This window comes from Gobio gobio, assembly GCF_949357685.1.
Source record: "Gobio gobio genome assembly, chromosome: 12".
NCBI lineage: Eukaryota > Metazoa > Chordata > Actinopteri > Cypriniformes > Gobionidae > Gobio > Gobio gobio.
This window is the reverse complement of record NC_137105.1, coordinates 13988142-14008573: the sequence shown is the minus strand read 5'-3', so window position 1 is coordinate 14008573 and position 20432 is coordinate 13988142. Positions and strand designations below refer to the sequence as shown.

The 20432-nt window shown below is 40.9% G+C and overlaps 1 protein-coding gene across 5 annotated transcripts in view; it reads right to left on the bottom strand.

The window, feature by feature from the left end:
* Window positions 1-9562: 9562 nt before the first annotated feature.
* hivep2a (HIVEP zinc finger 2a) overlaps window positions 9563-20432 on the bottom strand; it is an 81454-nt gene continuing 70584 nt past the window's right edge. For 4 of the 5 annotated variants that reach the window (XM_079832105.1, XM_079832104.1, XM_079832106.1 and 1 more), the window contains 6 exons: window positions 13959-19098; window positions 13602-13765; window positions 12842-13017; window positions 12520-12621; window positions 11334-12238; window positions 9563-10556 (listed from right to left, as the gene is read on the bottom strand). In XM_079832105.1, coding sequence (XP_079688231.1) covers window positions 9792-10556; window positions 11334-12238; window positions 12520-12621; window positions 12842-13017; window positions 13602-13765; window positions 13959-18824 — 6978 coding nt within the window. In that variant the 5' untranslated portion in view covers window positions 18825-19098 and the 3' untranslated portion in view covers window positions 9563-9791. The remainder of the gene's footprint in view (window positions 10557-11333; window positions 12239-12519; window positions 12622-12841; window positions 13018-13601; window positions 13766-13958; window positions 19099-20432) is intronic. The other variant, XM_079832108.1, reaches the window with a different exon arrangement.

Sequence of the window (20432 nt, the reverse complement as noted above, 5' to 3'; positions counted from 1 at the left end):
TTATAGCCTCAGTCTGCTTCTGAGCGGCCGAGAACTGTTGGGCGAAGCTCTCGACCGCCCCGCCGAATAGCCCATCCTGGGATATGGGGGCGTTGAGGAAACAGGTTCGCTCAGCGTCACGCATATCAGCCAGGGTGAGCCATAGGTGTCGCTCCTGGACCACATTTGTGGACATCACCTGACCCAGGGCGCGTGCGGTCACCTTCGTCGCCTGGAGAGCGAGGTCGGTGGCGGCACGCAACTCATTGCTGAGTCCTGGGTCAGCCCCCCCCCTCGTGCATATCACACAGCAACTTGGCTTGGTAAGCCTGAAGAGTTGCCATGGTATGCAAAGAACAGCAGCCCCGCAGCTCTATAGGACTTCGCCTCCAGGGATGACGAAAACCTACAGGCCTTGGAGGGGTGCTTTGGGTCACCGCGCCAGGTCGAAGCGCTCTGCGGACACAGTTGCATCGCAACAGAGCGTTCGACTGGGGGGACCCCAGTGTACCCACGAGCCGCGGCTCCATCGAGGGAGGTGAAGGCGGAAGAGTTCGCCAAACGTTCGCGGGAAGACAACGGGGACTTCCAGAAACGCGCAATCTCTTCATGCACCTCGGGGAAGAAAGGAATTGGAGGAACGGTCAGACGGGTGTCCGAGCACGCTGCCCCCAAAAACCAATCATCCAACCGCGAACGCTCAGACTGAGGCGGAGGGTTCCACTCCAACCCAAGCGCTGCGGCGGCCCGAGACAGCATGGCTGTCAATTCTGGGTCCGACTCGGGCAATGCTGGCGCACCCGAAGGTGGCAGCACAGCCGAATCATCATCCTCAGATGACTCCAGCCCACCTTGTGATGCGGCGATAGACATCTCTTCGTCCTCCGCCGCGCCAAACGCCACAGTCGGGACGGCAGGAGCCGGCCCCGATGTAGACGCCTGAACACGGGCCGGGTCAGGTGCATGAGAGGGGGGTGTGGGCCGAGGCATGAGTGTCGGAGCTTTGTTCCACACCGTCACCCTCAGATCACCCTGGCCACCAGCCAAAGTGCCGCCTCCAGGGGAGACCACAGATTGGGGGGTGACAGAGGGGACTCTCGCTCCGGCATCCGCACGGAGTTCACAGAGTCTCGATCGAAGCACCAAGATGGCCATGTTCCCGCAGAGAGAACATGAGTCACACACGAGCACTGCCTGAGCGCGCTGAAAGCCCAAACACGTCACGCAGCACTCGTGCCCGTCGAAAGGCAGAAGAGATCTACCGCACCCAGAAGTGCACGGGCAAAACATCCTGAAAAGGACGTGCCACGTGCAAGCTCTTTTATGAGAGGAAACTTTGCAGTCGATGCCGAAGCGCCCAGGGAAACACACACCAGCTGTCAAACGGACCACTGCGCAGATCAGCAGGCAGGAAGTATGCGATCACTGGAACGCGCCGTCACACCAACACCGACTGGAAAGCTGCTCGTCTCGAAGAAGCTGACAGAGTCTCAGAAGCAGGGTTTCCGTTGTCCGGTAATTACCGGACATTGGCCGGGAAAAAAATTAAATGTCCGAAAAAATTAAATCTTTTTGGTCAAATTGTCAGATTAAAATTTCAGATTAAAATCTGACAAATAGCTCTCCAAATCTGACAAATAGCTCTCCAAGAATATGCAGAACCAGCGATCAGAAGGATTGTTTGCCATTTTACAAGCCTTGAGTCTGCGGACACCGCTCCTCTTATCGATACCGTAAGCCTGCGACGTGATGCCCTCGCTGTCATGACAGCGCTCCGTGGCTATGGAGGATTGCATTTCTCCACAGCCTGCGAAGTCCTCATATGTGATTTCAGCGAAATGTATCCAGAGTGGACCAAGCTCGCCAAGATAGCCTGTGTAATCCCTGTCTCGAGTGTTCCTGCAGAGAGGGGGTTCTCACTGCAGAATCGGATCAAGACGAAGCAGCGAAGTCGCCTTGCGGAGAACAAGGTTACGCGGCTTATGCGCATTGCAAGTTGTGGAGAGACACTGGGAACTTTTGATTTTAAGTCGGCAGCTGCACAATTCAGCACTGCAAAAAAGTGTAAAAAGTAGCCAAAAATGACGCGAGACAATGTTATAGGCCTAGTCATTTGTTTGTTCAAGTTCATTTGACAAGGAGTCATTTACACGGTGGCCAATTTAAATGTTACCAACTAAATGAGACATACTGAGTTTATAATTAAATTTGCTTGAGTAAAAACAATGCTATATTCGGATATTTTATGTGGGGAAGGGGGGTTGGTTTGTTAAACTATGAAATCTGAAACCATAGTAAAAAAAATTGGTTGATTGACGCCAATCGGACGTTCATGTTTTTTTTCCCGTCTATTTGAAAGTTAGGCTAATAAACATGTTGCATATACGGCCTGATTATGTCATTTTTTTAAGTTACATAAACTGCTTTCAGTTTTCCTCAACTTGAATAATTAAGAGGCGATATTTGACCGGCATATCATCAAAATGTCCGGAAAACGAAACCTCTGCCGGTCACTTTGACCGGCACCATTTTTTTCAAGCGGAAACTCTGCTCAGAAGGCTGTAGGAGTGAAGAGGTAGGGTACTCTTGGCTCCGAAAGCAGAAACATAATGTGATATTGCCACGTACTTCCTTATATACTCACGCGGTGAGGCGGAGTTACGTATGCAAATTCCGCATGCCCCATGGCATTGGCACGCCATTGGGCGTTTTCTCTAAGCTCGAAGATGATAGGCTTCTAAGCGAAACCCCCATTCGTTAGTCACTAACGTTACGTCGTAGTGACTGAACGAAAGGGAACCAGAAATTCTGGTTGGAACAATTCTTAAAATAACCATTTTTCTTAGTGTGACGAATATTTCAATAATCTAAAGAACATATAAATAATCTTTTGTGCAATGCGAATGTTCCAATAAAGTCGTCTTTTACCCCCACACTGCAGATGCTTTAGCTTTAGCATCTGCCATGGTTAATAGCTGACTGTACAGAAATTCATTGACTTGTATAGTGATTCATGCACTGTGACAGCAACATTCCACCAGCTTACTGTCATGGCATGAAACACATGATACATGTCAGCACAGAAGCAATTAGTTAGCACAGCAAGAAAATCTCAGAGCAAGTATTCTTCCATGATAAGAGGGGGGGAATTATTGCCTGTGAATTGATTTTGGAAAGTTTTACAGGAGCCCTTCAGCACAAGTGAACGCTGGAGGGAACAGGCCGTAAACAGTGCTATAAGTCTGACTTTGAGACCGTCGCTGTCTCCTTTACATCTGGTTCTTATTATGGCTCAGAAGTTCCCGCCAAGACATATATGTCTGTCCCTCTCAGTATACAGACAGGCCCAGACTAACAAGGTCAGTGTAGTGAACCACATCATCTAACTTTAGTGCTTACATACAATATGTCTTATATGTGTGCCTTAATGAGCACTGATAGCAAACATACTGTAGATATAAGTTGCTTGAGTGCACTTGGTCACTGAGATATGGCCTATTTTTTATAGACTAGAGACTACCTTGATTTAAAGTTGTTGATTTTCAGAGATTTTTTTAGATTTTCGTGTGCAGTCTGATTTAAAAAAAATGACTCTGATGATTAAATCATATTTACGTATACAGTAAAGTGTGTACATCCACTGAGTAGGTTTTGGATGTTGATTATTTTATTTGTTATATAGTAATTTAAGTGATCTAACCCGAGTTCAAGTCCCAACTGGAGATTCTTTCTTGAACCTGTTCTCCTCTCTGCCTCCCCAATGCATCCAAATCTTGCTCTGTCCTATTGAAATAAAGGCAATAATAATAATAATTTATAAATAATAGCAATTAAATTGCATATTTTGTGCCCAATTGTTAATGTTTAAATGTACACTATAATGCCAAAAGTATTGGGACGCCCCTCAAAATCATTTAATTAATTTGTTCCAATCACTTCCATGGCCACTGGTGTATAAAATCACCTAGGCATTGCAGAATGCTTCTACAAACATTTGTGAAAGAATGGGTCGCCTTGACTGGTTGCAACCTAGGGCTGGGCGATATGGCCAAAATATGATCTCGATAAAATCTTTTCATATCAGTCGATATTGATAATGATCACGATGAATTTATTTCTTTCAAATTTAAAGGCAGATTTTTAAAGGCAGAAGTGAAAGTTGTAGAAACCAGACTTTTAATTGTGGTTTTAAACTACTTTTTATTGTCAGAATATGACAAATACTTCATGTTTTTGAATTCCTTACACTTTTCCATTCATTTTTCCTTAACAAAATACATTTCTTAATAGAAAAAAATGACTGTCTTAGTTCCTACATGTGCTAATGGGTGATATTGTTTCTAGCCATGAAACAGGTTTGTGTGGCCTGACTTTGGCATATATCTTCGGCAGTTTGCAGTGCAGTATTAATAATATTACATGTTTTGTCTTAGAAATGCACATTTGACAGTGAGTTGACAGTAGTTTAAGCAGCTTGGAGGATGCAGATGTAAATGTATGTTCATTAACAAAAAAACGGACATCTGTAAAAATTGTAACAACCTCATTTTTATATGGTAAAATTTAAATATTATGAGTTTTATTAAAATTAAGCATTGGTCTTCCATAGTATCATAGATTTAGATCATGATAACCACAGTTAAAAACACGCATATAGCTATTCACTACCATGGTAAAATGTATCTATATGGTTTCTATGGTATTTGTATGAAAAAAAAGTAGACCTAGCCTAAAAACATTTAGTATAAATGCACAAATTCTGGCTAAATAAAAATACTGTAATAATATTCCATTACTCCTTTAATACATTTAATACATGTCTTCTTGGCCAACATCAGTGCCTGACCTCACAAATGCGCTCCCAGAAAATGGTCAAAAATTCCTATAAACACACTCCTAAACCTTGTGCTATTTACAGACCTTGTTTATTACCATTCAAAAGTTTTGGGTTAGTCATTTTTTTAAATGCTTTTGAAAGAAGTCTCTAATGTTCACTTGGTTGTATCTGTTGATCAAAAATACAGTAATATTCTGAAATAGTATTCCAATTTAAAAGAACAGTTTTGCATTTGAATATATTTAAAAAAGTAATTTATACCTGTGATTAGTGCTGGGCGGTATACCGGTTCATACCGAATACCAGTAGCCTAATTATTTTTGTTATGATATGAATTTTTATTGTACTGCAATACCGGTGTATGTCGCAGCGCGACACTGTTTGAGACACTGTTGCACTGTAGTGAGGTCACAGCTGAGAATTCAAACAACATGTGGCGCGCAAGAGAGCGGTTTCTGCGCGGAGCGCCACAATGAGTTCAACAACGCTCACCATGTGGATCATAGATCAGATAGCTACAGATCGGAGTGAGCACATTTAAGGTTTTTATGGACATATTTCATATACTCTAATGCTCTAAACATGAACCAGCAGCGTGTATGAGCACATATTTCATCACGTCTTCTTCCAATGAAATATATGTGCAAATAGGGACACTAATACAGCCGTACTGATCATGAACGCGATGACACGATGGATTATTTTGATACACAGAAGACAATGATGTAGACTGACAATTCAAAGAAGAATGGGCAGAAGTAACTACGCCTTTATTCTTTCTGTGTTAAACTGACGCATGTCGTTTGTTTAGACTGTAGTGCGTATTGAAAATATCCTTTAGACCTTTTAAATGTTCTTCCGTGTTTCTCCGTCATTTTGGCAGTTTGTTGTTGTAGGGTTAGATTTTTTTAAATGCATAAGGTGCCCTCAACTCAGTTTTTTTCTGTGTCTGTAATGAGTGTGTTGCAGGTCAATTGTTCTACAATATACACTCATCATGACTGTAAAATAGGACATTCTAAGTCAATCTACTGCAGTATTTCCTTTCTCAATCAGTAGAAAATGCGGTTAACACTCGGTCTTGCGTAGGGGAAAAAATACCGTTTTATACCGCGAAACCGATATCATTTTGAAAAATACCCTGATATATATTTTTGGTCATATCGCCCAGCACTACCTGTGATGACAAAGCTGAATTTTTCAGCATCATGATGCCAGTCTTCAGTGTCACATGATCCTTCAGAAATCATTTTAATATGCTGATTTCCTATAATCAATGGTGTGCTGCGTAACATATTTGTGGAAACCATAATATCCCCCCCACCCACCCTCTGGATTCTTTGATAATAGGAAGTTCAAAAGAATAAAATAAATGTAACTTTATAAATGTCTTAGTCAGCAAGGAAGGACACATTATTTTGTATAAGTATAATAAAAAATACACTATCTAAGTAAATTAAAATCCTACATGAATTGGGAAATTAGTATCGACATCCTGCTCTAAAGTGTGTATAAGAAAAGATATGGCCTTTATTAAATACTGTTTGCTTCCTGTTATTGCATATTTTAAAGATCAGTAGATCTGACAAACATTCTATTGACGTTAGAATTACATATTTAAAATATTGCAAGTCACAAGTGTGTTTTGTTCTGTATTATTGTTCATGTATAGTGTTTGAAAAAAACAGTTAGAAACCAACAGATGGCAGTATGTCTTAAAGAAAAGACCTAGGAAGCATACTTGGTTTTAACACGCACACACACACTGTAACACTGCAGCATGTGCCTATGACATACTGCCAATGTGAGAAGTTTGAAATGACACTAAATTTAGCTTGAGGCCTCTCAATAAATGTCTATAATGATCTCCAGACATGATCTTATTCTCAGAGTTTGTCCGAGATGACATCCGGTCACCTCCTGCAGGACAGGCACTGTTGTCGCCCTTGAACAAAGCTGTGTAGGAACATTGACTACACATGGAAAATGTGGGCTGTGGTTTTCTTCTCTTCTTGGCAAGAAGCTGCCTTAGTAAAAAAATTGGAAAATTGTTAACTGTTCCAAACATATGTTCCCATGGAAGGGGGCCGCAATCTATGTACAGGTCTAACGTACTAATTATCAATTATTTTCTCCAAATTCGGTCTGTACAGAAGCTGTTTAGATATAAAACAGCAGAGGAAAATATGTCAGTCTGGTTAAATAGATCACAAATATTTATTGTAGCTTGTGTTAATTCTAATCACCATCAGTTTGTACAAGGTTGCCGCTATTTGTTGAGACTTTTGGTATTTGTGCACTTTTATAGAATTCTGCTACACACATTTTTATGGCTGCAGTCAAGTTTCTTCTTGGCTTATAAAATGATTCAGCTGCATAAGACTATATTGCGCAATCATTCTATAGAGGGAAGCGTGGGAAACGCTTCATTATGTATAAGGAGAGAGACCATGTCACATTTCTTAAAACACCTCAAGATTTCACCACATTGTTCAGGAAGCAGTTGAACAGTAATGGATGTGTCATGTGACACCACATAGTTAATGAAATGGATGACGTCGTTCTTTGACAATAATCAAGAATAGTAATGATGATACCATTAAAAGTACTGTGACATAACAGAATTTTTCCCAATAATCTGTGCACTTGATCAGCACAGGGATGACAAGGTCAACTTGTTTATCGGAGAGTCTCAGAGAATAAATATGTTACATGTACAAAATGTGCAGATATTTTCCTCAGTTCTTATATTGTAACAGAATTTTGGGGAGCAAAAGTTAGAGTTAGTTTCAAGGTCAGTCTTCCTTTAAAACTGCATTTTTTTTTGTAATCATCAATGATTATTAGAAGTTTACAACTACTTTTCTTGCTGTTGAGATTCAAATTAATTTGAAAGACTGAGAAAAACAAAATAAAAAGCAAAGATTGATAGGTTGATCTTATCGGTAAATGCACAAAAGATCACATCAACCTACTTGTGTCATCATGTATTAACGTTTTGGCGATACAGTTTTCATGTACAGTCAGACTACTAAAATTAGCAACGCGAGACACGTCTTTGTGTACCGACATCAATCTGATCATGCATCTGATCCCTTTCGAATTCTTTGTTTCGTCTTCTGCTTTCTTCACCTCTCTTTTCACAAAAGTTGAAAGAGAATTTGAGCATTTGCATTTTTGAGCATTAAGACATCACGGACATGCAAAGTTGTCATAGTTGTATTTATTTGAAAACAGCAATCTGTATTTTTTTCACCTGTGCTGTGATTCGTCAAAACCGATATTGTACATAGTTTTTCCACTGAAAATCACAAAGATACCCTTTTTATTTTTATAATTTTTATAATTATGTTTGTCTTTTATTCTTTTTTGTTTGTTTCAATACAATGATTTGTGCTTTTGATACCTTAGGTTTTAAAGACATGTTAATACAGTTAAGTGGATAGCAGGGACTACCGACAAAAATGTCAAAGGAGTCAATTACATAGATCATATACACACAATACAAAATACAGATATACACACGAGAGTGCACTGGCTCCATACTCCAGTTCAGTTAGGTTGCTTCAACTCAAAACATGTAAAAAAAAACAATAAAAATAAAAATAAAAATTCCAATCCCAGTTCTTAAAGTGATATAATTTGGGATTCTTTAGGAAGGTTTAGGAAACATAAGGTGCATTTTAGGAGTTCTCAGTATTGGAGTTGTATGTATGTATAGTTATAAAAGTGTTTGAGGACTGATGACATGGCCCATGACGAACTCCTTCAATGTATGAATATGTATGGCTATGAGCGTACAGAACCGTAGGCATCCAATATTTACATCTGTTGGAATGTTCCCCATACTAATCAACAAGTCAAGTACTTCAAGCAACATAATTCACAGAAGATCAAAATACCTTTCACATCTACCTCAGTAAGTGGTGGAGGAAATGCAGAAGTGCGAAAGTTGATTCACTTGCTTAATGCTTAACAGTTCTACATTTCAAATGTGAACGATGAAATCACAACTAGTGTAGCCTACCAGCCAATAGGAAAGAGAAGGGTACAAGCACTTAGAACCAACTACCATACTGTATGTGGGTGTCAATCTAAAACATATGTGCAGATATATTGTTTTTTTCTGTATACTAGGTATATAAACATTTACTTAAATTATATATAATTCTAAATAAAGCGAGTTTACTGAGAAGTATATGCACACATACTTCTAATATATAAAGCCATATTACATGTACATAATTTTTGCTCTAATTATGCAATAGCAAAACCCATGCTTTACATAGAAAAGGCATCCACAACATTAAGAAAAATGTACAATTTATGAAACAAGATACAATAAATAGTATTATAGAATCGCTGCTGTACACAAAAGCCATTTAATTTCACACATATAAAAATATGTTTTAGTGCAACCTTACATGTATTGATACTTCACATCATTCAGACCGAAAGTGTCCAAAAAGACGGTAAATTGCATTTATTACAAAGCGGGGTACACAAAACTCGATATATATTTACATGTCTTCCTGTTTAATGCTTATAAGAATATAAGCGAAAAGTAAAGAAAAGGCACACACATCTGTACATTTTTTAAAAGTACCAGACAAAGTCCATAAGCAATTTTGGTCAGGCTCATATATATATATATAAGTTAATATATATATATATATATATATATATATATATATATATATATATATATATATATATATATATATATATATATATATATATATATATATATATATATATATATATATATATATATATATATTCTTTGAAACTTTAAATAAGAAAGTAATTATAGTTGAGATAGCAAACCGTGTTATAAAAGGCATGCTATACATGTACATTGAAACCACGGTATCAGTTCGCTTGTTTTTCCGAGACTGATTTTGTGTGTGCATGGATGTACATTTGTAAATATTAAATGTGTTAGCATAATTTACCACTCTCCCTTCGACCGTGTTCACCTGTTGTTAATAGCGTCTTTTAAATCTTTGCCTTTCTTTATGGTCGCTGGCCTCTCTCCACGGCCCTGTTGGCCAGACGCTCGCTCTGCCGTCTCTGTGTTGTAGAGAGTGGGATGGCTTGCTGTGGGAGTCTTTGATGTGGCAGACATACTGCTCTCTGCTCTGGAGTGTAGGGGGTGACTGATCTCTGAGCTGCAATAGTGCTGCGCTCTTGGCGCACTGTCTTGCTGAGCTGCGGGTGAGTGAGATAACGTGTGCTGATGGTAAGGATCAACGGGAACTGACGATTTTTCGGGAGTTTCCTCAGAGGCGATGCACAGCGACGCAATTGCCTTAGTACACGTTTGGATGCACTCTTCTTGCTTGCTTTCCTTGTCGGACACGTCAGTGCTGTCCTCGCGCGACTTTTGTGAGGAAGGTGATGGAGCCTTGGGGGACATGGATTTTTCATAGGGTTGAGGAGAGTCTTCCGGACCTCTGCTGGAGGGCCCTCTGCCTTCAGAAAGGTGGTAGGACACCTCACTGGTGCTGGAGTCCTCCGAGGTGCTCTTCTGCAGGGGAAGGCGTGCAGGGTGGGCATGACCTGTGACAGAAGCGGGCACAGAATGGACCATCTGGATGCCGCCAATTGGTATCATGGAGAACGGAGTGCGGATCTGTTGCTGGGAGTGCAGGGGAAGGTGGCTAAATAATCCCTGGTGGATGCTGGAGGCATCTGCGTTGTGAGCATCCCCCTGAAGATGAGATGTCTTTCGCTGGTCCTAAACAGTTGGAAGACATGGTTCATTTACATTGAAATTCAAAATTCCAATTGTTCGAATAAATCCTTGTGAAGTTAGATGATAAGATTTGCAAATGGTTCTTGAAATACTTGTCTGTTATTCTGCTTATCTGTGGCCTGTTTCACAGTTATTTAAACTGGACCTCTTGGAAAGTTTGGAAAATTTAACAAGACCACAAAGAACAAAAACAACAGTTGCCAGTAAAAAGGGCCAAGCTTAGACCTTACTCATTTGTCTTATTATCCCTCTAGCTTCATGGTAACAAGCCAGGTAGCACTGAAACGAATTACTATACTGCATACACTGTATAGACACTGCAGTTTCACATTTTCTCCAGAGGGTTCTTAATTAACTACTACACAGTATAAATAGAAATGCGCCATTCTGATGTATGACGGCAATTTGTTAGCTGGGCCCTGTTAGAGACATAACTGGCTATCACTGCAATTTACTTATCTTGCAATTGCTCATCCAGAATCCAACATATACTGGATTCATATTGCCTTCCTTTAGCATATTATTTTTATTATTATTATTATTATGATTACTGATTTTGAACAGCAATGACTTTTTATACCTAAAGTGAAAACTCGCCAAAGTATGCTGTGCAATTTTGAGATGGACTTGATACGGTTGCCTAGCTAGTGCACTGTTTACAGCCATATTCATTTTCTAAAACAAATTAAATGTGAAAAACAGTTCAGTAAGGACTGGAGCTATAATGTTTTAACTTATGAGGCATGTATAATAACTTACCATCTCCAATTCTGCATGGCCCTTGGTCTTTTGGCTTAATGATATCATCTCTGCATGTGGACTGGGGCTGAGCGCCCATGGGCCACTTTGATAATGGAGAGCCCTCCTGGGGGACACAGGTCTGATCATGCCCCTGCGGCTTCTGGGAGAAAGTCTACCCGAGAGATCCCTTCCTGGGGATGTCGGCCGTCCTGTTTGGGAGATGGGAGAGAGATGTCCTCTAGGAGAAAGGTCCCTCCTTGGTGACAGATCCCTTCTGTAGACATCCCGCCTGGGGGAGATGTGTCTAAGAGGAGATGCTTCTCGCCTTGGTGACAAACGTCCACGTGGGGAGAGGTCCCTTCGAGGGGACAAATACTGCCTAGAGGAAGGTGAGCTTTCTCGAAGAGGGGAAGAATCACAGCCTGGTGAAGACAAGCGGGAGCAGGAGAAGTCAAAGGAGGATGAGCTGTGTTCCAGGTCTTCATCCATAGAGCTAGGCACATCCAGTCTGTTTCTGTGATCTTCACCCAGAGCCCCTTGAAGGAGCTTCTGGTATTCAGCCATCTGGGCCTCTCCAGCTTTCTCACTGGGTGCCATGAGTTGGGTGATCTGAATACTGGGCAGACTAGTGAAATAAGTGAAAAGAGGCTGTTTGGAAACGGAGGCCAGAGGCTCTGGGGTGGATTCCTGTGAAGCAGCGACTGTGATGGAGTGTGAAGGGATGGCACATGGCTGTGGACTTGTGCTTCGAGAACGCGTTTTAGGTGTTGAATCACCATCGTACTCGTCATCCTCATCCTCATCTTCATCAACTTCATCACCATCCTCTTCAGCACCCTCTGAATCATCAGCGTCAGAGAATTGGTGCTCTGCCATTATCTCTGACATCTTCTCTGATGCTCTGTGGATATCCTCAGTGGTGTCTGGGAAAACATGAACAATAGCATATTTTCTTAACTGACTTCCACAGGTCAATATGAGGTGTGGTGTGGTGAAATCAAATAGTGTTTAATTTATTCCTTTGAACAAAAATGCATAAATCTTGGCCTAGAAAGGTTGCTGGGTTTCTTTGCCTCTTGTGCTCAAAATGAGAAAATAATTTTGTTTTTAATTTTAGTTATTTAAAACTGTCAGAAATGGAGTATTGGTACTACTTTCACCTTGAAATAAATTGCAATGTTGGGTCCTCTCAATAAAATCATACCTGGTTCTTCTGCCTCCGCCTCATCCACGGATGTCACTGACACTCCAAGCTCTAAGCACTTTTTCATGTGAGCTTTTGACTTCATATGTTTCGTAAGGTTTCCTGAAAAAAGATTTTAAATTGTTTAAATTGCTTGCATTGGCATACCCAAAATTATGTCTAACCCTCAAGTTATTCTAATACAATAGTACAGAGATATTTTGCCGTTCATTGTGTTTTTTAAATATTTATTTAAAATGTATATGAATCATGGTTTTATTCAAACTATAACACGTGTGTATTTGCATATGTGTTGTTATTAGAAATGGATGAGAAAACCCACCTTTTGTTTTAAAAGCAAAGTTGCAAAACTTGCAGACATATGGCCTGACATCTGTGTGTGTGCGGATGTGTTTCTTCAGCATGCTTGGCTTTTTGCAGCGTATCCCGCACTCCTCACAGATGTACTTTCCCCGGCCTCGGCCACGCACATAAACATAGTCTTCGTTGGATTTGTACCTGAAATAAAAACAAGGCAAGGGTTATTAACATTATTGGAAGGTATCAAATATATTGGTGAATGCTGCTGATGGGGAATGAAATCCCACACATCAAAAAGCTTATGTTATGTATTTGGAAGGCATGATTCTTTTATATGTTTTAAACGAAAACATTTTCACAGCTGTATCGATTTACGTTTTTTTGTTCCAGCACAGGATAATATTATATGGAGCAGCAAATATTTTAAAAGCATGGGTTTCATTTTAAATATATATCGAAGGCACATGCATGTACCGTATACGTCTGTAATCCATATTATGATTCAAAAACATAAAACAATAATATTACTAAGAATCAAATAATGCTGTCTAATAAATACATCATTCTGACTTTTTTTTCGGTCTGAATGTAGTAGTCATTCACATTTCAGTTGTTTCAGTTTTAACAGATTTAGGCACCATTAAATGAATTTGTATGTTGATAGATGTTGGATTCCTCAGCTCCTAATATTTGTTTCCCAGCAGTATTAAACTTTAATTGCAAAAGGGGGAGTCTCATCTTCTATAAAGAACACTCTGATAGATGTTCAAAAATAGCCATACATCTTCACATACCCTCCTTCAAAGATTTTGATGCGAGTGGGTTCAGCCTGCTTTGAAGAAACTTCTTTTTCTCCGTGGTCCTCTTTTCCCCTGTCTCTTGAGCTAATTCCCTTCATTTTCTTCCCAAACTTTCCAACATCAAACTGTATAAGCTCAGGCTTCAACTGGAAATGTAAACAGAAAACAGTTTGAATAATGAATCCTAAAACTATAAGCATAAAACATTAAAAAAAACAAGTTGGTCTGTGCATTTTCTTGTCATTCATGTTTTTATTATTATTTAAGACACTTAAAAATGTGTAACTGGCAACTTTTATGTTTTGACATTCTTGTATATTTTTGGAAAGTCAGGACTACCTGCTCAAACTTCTGTTTCCACCGGAGGGATGAAACAAGTTTTCCAGTGCCAGGTTGATGCATAGCAGCCATTGTATACATCTCTGTGTTCTTCCTCTGTTTGGACCGAAGAAGTGCCAGGGTGGCCTTGGTGCTGAGGTTGAGTGGGTTTGGGTTATAAGAGCTGACGCACCAAGAACCATACACAGAGGTTAGGGGAGTCGTAAGTGCGTAATTTGGCTTGGTATAATTTAAGAAGCACCAGCTCACACTAGTTGGTGTGCGAAGACTTGGGAATTGAAAAAACTGATGGACATCTGCCAGGTCAGTGAGTAGGAGAGTGTTACCAACAACTCCACCACCCTGATTGGCAGCTAGCTGCACCAGCATGTTTACTGGGAACTTGTTACTCATGTTCTGCTTGGATTCTTCTTGAATATCACTTGAGGAGATTACTGATTGTGGGCTTGAGCTTGCCTCTGGCGTAGACTCGTCTACATCAAGCTCTTCTGGGGAATCTGCTCTGCTAGCCATATTTGTGATAATTTGCAAGGGTGGAATGAAGTTGTCTTTTGGAGGCACATCAGGTAAATGAGGTGCAGATGGGTACCCAAGAAATTTAGATGACAAGAAATCAGTGGGTGGAGATGAGGACATCCTCTCCTGTTCATCTATGGAGTCATCTCTCTTTGAAAATTCAGGTTTGGGGGACTTGACAACTTTCGGTGCACTAGAATTACTCAGCTCAACTGCACTAAGCTCTTTCACTATCTGTCCATACATCTTCTCTTCCTTGACCCGTTTCTGTTGTTTGGTTTCAATAAAAAGCTCAAGACTGCTAGCTGGTGACAACATTCTCTTGCTCCCCCCAATATTAGAGGAAGCATCTGTAGTAGAGATAGTTCCTGATGTCAGAGACAAAGGAATTCCTGTATTAAGGCTCCCAGGTAAATATTCAGGAACTTTCCATATTGGAAAATTGAAGGACCCTTCTGAATGTCCTAATATTTTGGATAAATTGATGCCTACTTGTTGCTTTGATGCAGTGCCTGTTAGTGAAGCAGTTGACACATTATCTGTGCATACAACTCTGATAGAATTTGTGCTCTGAGCATGACTGACAAGGATTTGTGAAACACTTGTATACATAACACTACCATAAGATGGCACATTTGTCTGGATTCTGACCGGGACCAGCAGTCCAGGGAGTGATGATTGTGAACCTACATTTTGAGTAGCAAAGATAGGCTGAACTTGTTGTAAGAAGTTTGTAGTCAGCACTTTAGATGACAAGACCCCAAGCTGCTGTGGAGAGGCTCTTGAGGAATATGGATAGTTGTGACTTGCCCCATCGGTTTTTGAGTCTGTTTGCACTTGAATTTGATGAGAAGGTTGGTAAGGTTTCTGTAGAATGGGCTGTAGATTTGGCTGTTTGATATGTAGTTTCTGTAACTGATGTGTCTGAAACGCCAGGTGCTGCTTGTTTCTTTGTGTCGATTCAGGATGCCAGAGCATTGGCTGAAATGGCAAGAAGGGTGAGGATGCCAGGTTGCTCTGAAGTGAAGAGTGCTGAATTATATCCTGGGTCATGTGCTCATGTACCGAATGCTCACTATCTGATGAAAGCTGTGTAGGCAAACGAGGAGTGTTCTGAAAATGATCCTCAGATTGGCTGTCCTCACTGATGCTTTGTTGCAGCAAGTGATGCGATCCCAGAACTGACTGTGTAGCTCTTCTGGGTCTTGCCATGTCACTTGTTACACAATAGGATGTACCAGATAAAGCAGCTTGAGCAACATAGTCAGAATGCTCTTGTTTGATATTCAACTCTGAGATTGGCTCTTGAACCACTACTTCAGGATAGACACTGAGAGATGCCTGTCTAACCAGGTAACCTCGTCTACGCTCCTTCATAGCTGAAGCACTTGCATATACTTCTCCTTGTCTTGAACCGGTTGAAAGACTTCCATAATCAAATGACTTACTACGTATTTCTGGAACTTCAGTGGGCAAAGCACAGGGTGCCTGCTCTGATGAGGAGCGTCGCATCTCTCTTTGATGATGGCCTGGTATAGACAGAGAATGGCCACTGCCTGGAACAGTTAAGAACTCAGACTGCTTGGCAAAGTCATCTTGTTTAGTTGGGGACACAGATTTGATGCTTTCCTCTCTGTCAAATGACATGGAAAAACTTGAGCTATGAGATAAGTTACTCTCTTGACTAGGGCTTCTTGAAAGGCTAGTACAAGTGGACTCAAAGCTCGACTCCCCAGAAGAGTGCTCCATATCTGCGAGACGCAGACGTTTCTTCTTTGGGGGTAGCTTTTCTGCCGGAAGCTGGGACAATGTTTCACTCCTTTGTGGCCACTGAAATTCCTCAACATGTTTCTCTGGTTCTTTCACTGGTACTTCAGGTTCTTTTTCTGGTTTGTCAGGCTCTTCCGTAACTCTTATTTCAGGCACTTGAATGTTGGGTTGTCGTACAAGTTTGTGGGGCATATGACACAACGAGTTAGAAGAGAAAGATCCATGCTCATTGTCACCCTGCTGCTGATGTTCCATGCTTTCTGATCTATGATGAGTATCAGGGCTCTGCACATCATCAATATTTTCTGTGTCTGATTGCTCAGAAAGATGTCCAGCATGCTTATCTGGCTGATAAAATGGATGATCAATTGATTCAGTCTTCTCAAATGAGTTTGGCCTGCTCAGTGAATTAGTATGTTGAATGACAGATATCACATTACCAGCAGTCTTTGTGTCTGAATCTTGAACAAGTACCACATCCTCTGGAGTCATACATGAGCCTCTGTCAAAACTGTCCGATGGACTGTGTGCTCTAAACATGGATCCCTTACTAGCAGGAGCAGCCTTAGCAGAGTCTTGACTTCCTTGTCTTAGGTCATAGTCTCCTGTGATTTCAGTAGAGCCACTCCGACTGCCATCATCTTGTCCAAGGCAATCTTCCTCATCACCAACACTCTTTTTCATGCGCCGTTTTCTTGTGGTGATCTCTGCCTTTGTACCATATGAAGCATATGCTGTGCGTACTTCTGGGCAAGCCATCTCTGAGCCAGAGCCTTTAAATTCAGGCATCAAAGACCCCCTCTCTCCCATTTTCAAACTTGAGTTTAGACCTGTGATCTTCCCGTAGTTCTCTGAGTCTCCATGCCCTTCTTGGGCAGGGTGTTCAAAGGCACCCTGTCTCCTTAACCTCTTTAGACCCACGGCTCCTGGGTAAAAGACGTCATCTTGGGTCATCATCTCATCAAATGAGTGACTCCCTCTTAGACTTGGTGGGACATTGAGGTTGGTAGGGGAAGGTGTTGGCATTGAGTTGCTTCTAATAAGTGGCCCTGAATCAGAGGGTGCTTCAAGAAGACCTGTGTTAGTTTGGCAAGAGCCAGCATGATAATGCTTTGGGTCACATCCAGCAACTAATTGAGATTCTGCACAATCACTTTGATAAAATACATGACCCTCCGATATCTTTCCCATGGCCAACTCCTGCATGGCACTAGACGTGTTGATATTAGTGTCTTGACTAGCAATAGCTACCATCCCAATTGTGACTGATTGTCTAGATCTGGAGTTGGTTCTGTGGTACCAAGTTCTTCCAAACATTATCTCTTCATATGTCTTTACATTGGTATTGGGTGGACTGATCTGCTGTTCAGCACTCTCTGAGCGGGAAAAATAACCAGAATCAGTGCTACCTTTGCTGTGGGGGCTTAAAAGATTTTGTGACTGCTCTGAATCCTGGTCCTTTTTCTCAGTGAGTCTTAAGGCAAGTCTCTGTTTAACTGTATGAGACTCATCTCCTCTGCCCATTTGTCCACCAATAACTGAACCTTTAATGTCTGTAAACTGGGGACACTCTGTGGCAGGTGATGGAACCCCTTGTTTTGGAACAATTAAGATAGGCACTTTCATAGATGCCACGGACAGTTCCTCTGCTGGATCTGCATATGCTGGTCCCCTTTCCATTTGGCTCTTGTCAGACTCGAATGATATCTGTGGGCTACGTTTTTCAGGGAACATTGCCCCTTCTGCAGTTTCTTCATCGGTGTCTGTGCTTTGTTCACCATCAGAGTGTGCCTCTGCTTCCCCAACTGAAGATGGTTGATCAGTGTCTGGTCGAGTTGCTAGCTCAGAGAATGGAACAAGTCCTGCTTTGATAGCATGAGCATGAGATTTTCTATGTTTATACAAATTGCTCTTGGTTTTAAATGAGAAACCACATGGAACACAGGGATAAGGACGCTCCCCTGTATGGGACCGGATGTGTTTTTTGAGCACACTGGGTTTAGCACATGCCCTGCCACAGTAGTGACATATGTACTTTCCTGGCTTCTTGGGTTTTTGTTCCTTCTTATGACTTTCATCTGGCTGCTCAGGTCCGGATTGGGAAAACTGGCCAAAACCAGCTGGAGACTTCTGACGGGGAAATACTCCATGAGAGCGGGAGTGGACAGGAAACATATCATCTGGTGGCAGAGATTGCAGTTGACCAGAGAAAGGCCAGGCATGGGCCTCTAACCCAGGTTGTGGCTTTGAACCGCCAAGGAAAGGCTCTTGCGGGTATGAATGTGGCAATTGGTAGGAGTAAGGCCGAGGGAAAACCTGTTGAAATTGACTTTCTTGTGATGAGTGTGTCACTGCAGATGAAATCAGCTTTCCAGAGCTAAACTTTTGAGTTGAGCTTGCAAGGCTTGTCCCACTTGTAAGACTTTTCTCACGATGCGAGTGTCTTTTAACATCTGGATCTGCGAAGGAACTTCTTTTCGTTACAGCAGAAGGCTCAGAGACCCATTTTCTTTGTAAGAGGTTCTTTTCACGTTGCTCCTTGGTGCATTTTTGGCCTATAGCAGGTTCATGTGGCTCCATTTTTATTAGTACTTCAATGGGGTTTCTTAAGATGGGTGTTTGCTAAATTTCATTCATGTACGCTGTCATGCCAGATGAGTTACTTAAGTGACTTCTAAATAAAAGGTCCTTCTACTTCCATAGTTCAAGTGTCGCTCCTCTTTAAAATGTAAATTATGTCCCTCTGTGACAATCAGGCCAGTATCTTTCCATCACTCATTTCAGCAGTCCATTCACTTTTTGTTCCATCCACGCTTGTTCCTCTTCTGTTTAAAGAGCTCTGATGTTTCAGTATCTATAAGAGAGAAAAAATAAAATCAAAGTTTGAGCATTGCTTTTAAGACAAAGATTCTAAATGTATTAAAGAAAATACTACATATTTAACACTACTACCTTAGGATTTTGAAAGTTGATATCTAAAAAAGCTGGGGGGAAATCATACTCAGCTGTCTAAACAAAACAGTATGGTGGTTGATCATGTGACTCTTGCTCATCATACTTCAATTACAGCTTGCTTTCTTGTTTTATTTCAGTTTGATATCTAGGCAGCTGCACAGATGTGTACTTCTCGCCTAGCAAGTATGTCAAGTGTGTCAAGAGTTTTCAATGAACTGATGCAGAGGAGCTACCACCTCCCTCTGCACATGAGTCATCATTAACAACCTTGCCCACTCATTTCCTAAAGTGACACAAACATATAAAAATAGCCCAAGGAATGCAAATGGCATTCGAAGTAGTGTGGGTGGGTGTTTAAAGGGTAAACTCTAAACATTTTCTTCCTTAAGAGTTTTGGGTTTTCTAAGCTTTTAAAAACATTAACACTGTGAACACTTAAGGACAAAGGAGAGAGCATTACAGACCAAAATACAACGTTGAGGTACAGTACAACTTTGGACAACTTTTTGTACAACTTTACAGTACTCAAAGCAATAAATAGAACGAACGAATGTGTTAGTAAAGGGAAGATGCTGAACAAGCTCTCTGTGTGATGTATATCTTAATCTCGGGCTCGTTCTGATTGCAACAGACAGCACTGCCTGAGTTTGAGTGAGGAAACTGTGTGACGCTGGTGTCTGGAAAGCTATGTGAGCACTAAAAATAGCAGGGCAGAAAAACCACTGGTATTTATAGCACTTGAAACATTAACTTTTGGTTCATTTTGTTTTCATAATTCTTCCATGCCTGACACAGAAAAATATGTGTTCACAAACCAAGACAAACCATGAATTGAACTAAAGCAGTGATTTTAAATGTATAGCAGCCTTGTCAGGCATTGTTTCCAACAGCAACATGCACAACAAAATGTCTGCCCAGTTATGTATATTAGTGAGGCTTTTAGAACAAAGATACATATACTACTGACACTCCTATAAGGACATATATATGATAGATATAGCTGCTGTCACTTTAAGACTTACAGCACCGATCCAATATATTGACAGACATCCGGTCTTCTCCCAAATGTTTACATTCACGAAAGACAAAACTGACTACATTTTCATGAACACTGGTTTTCGGTGTGTGTCAAGACAGTACGAGTACTGCATTGAGTTCTATTTTGCTGCTTATTGCACTTAACTCTTTTTAATATCAAGCATTTTATTTTCTCATCCATGCATGTTTCTTAAT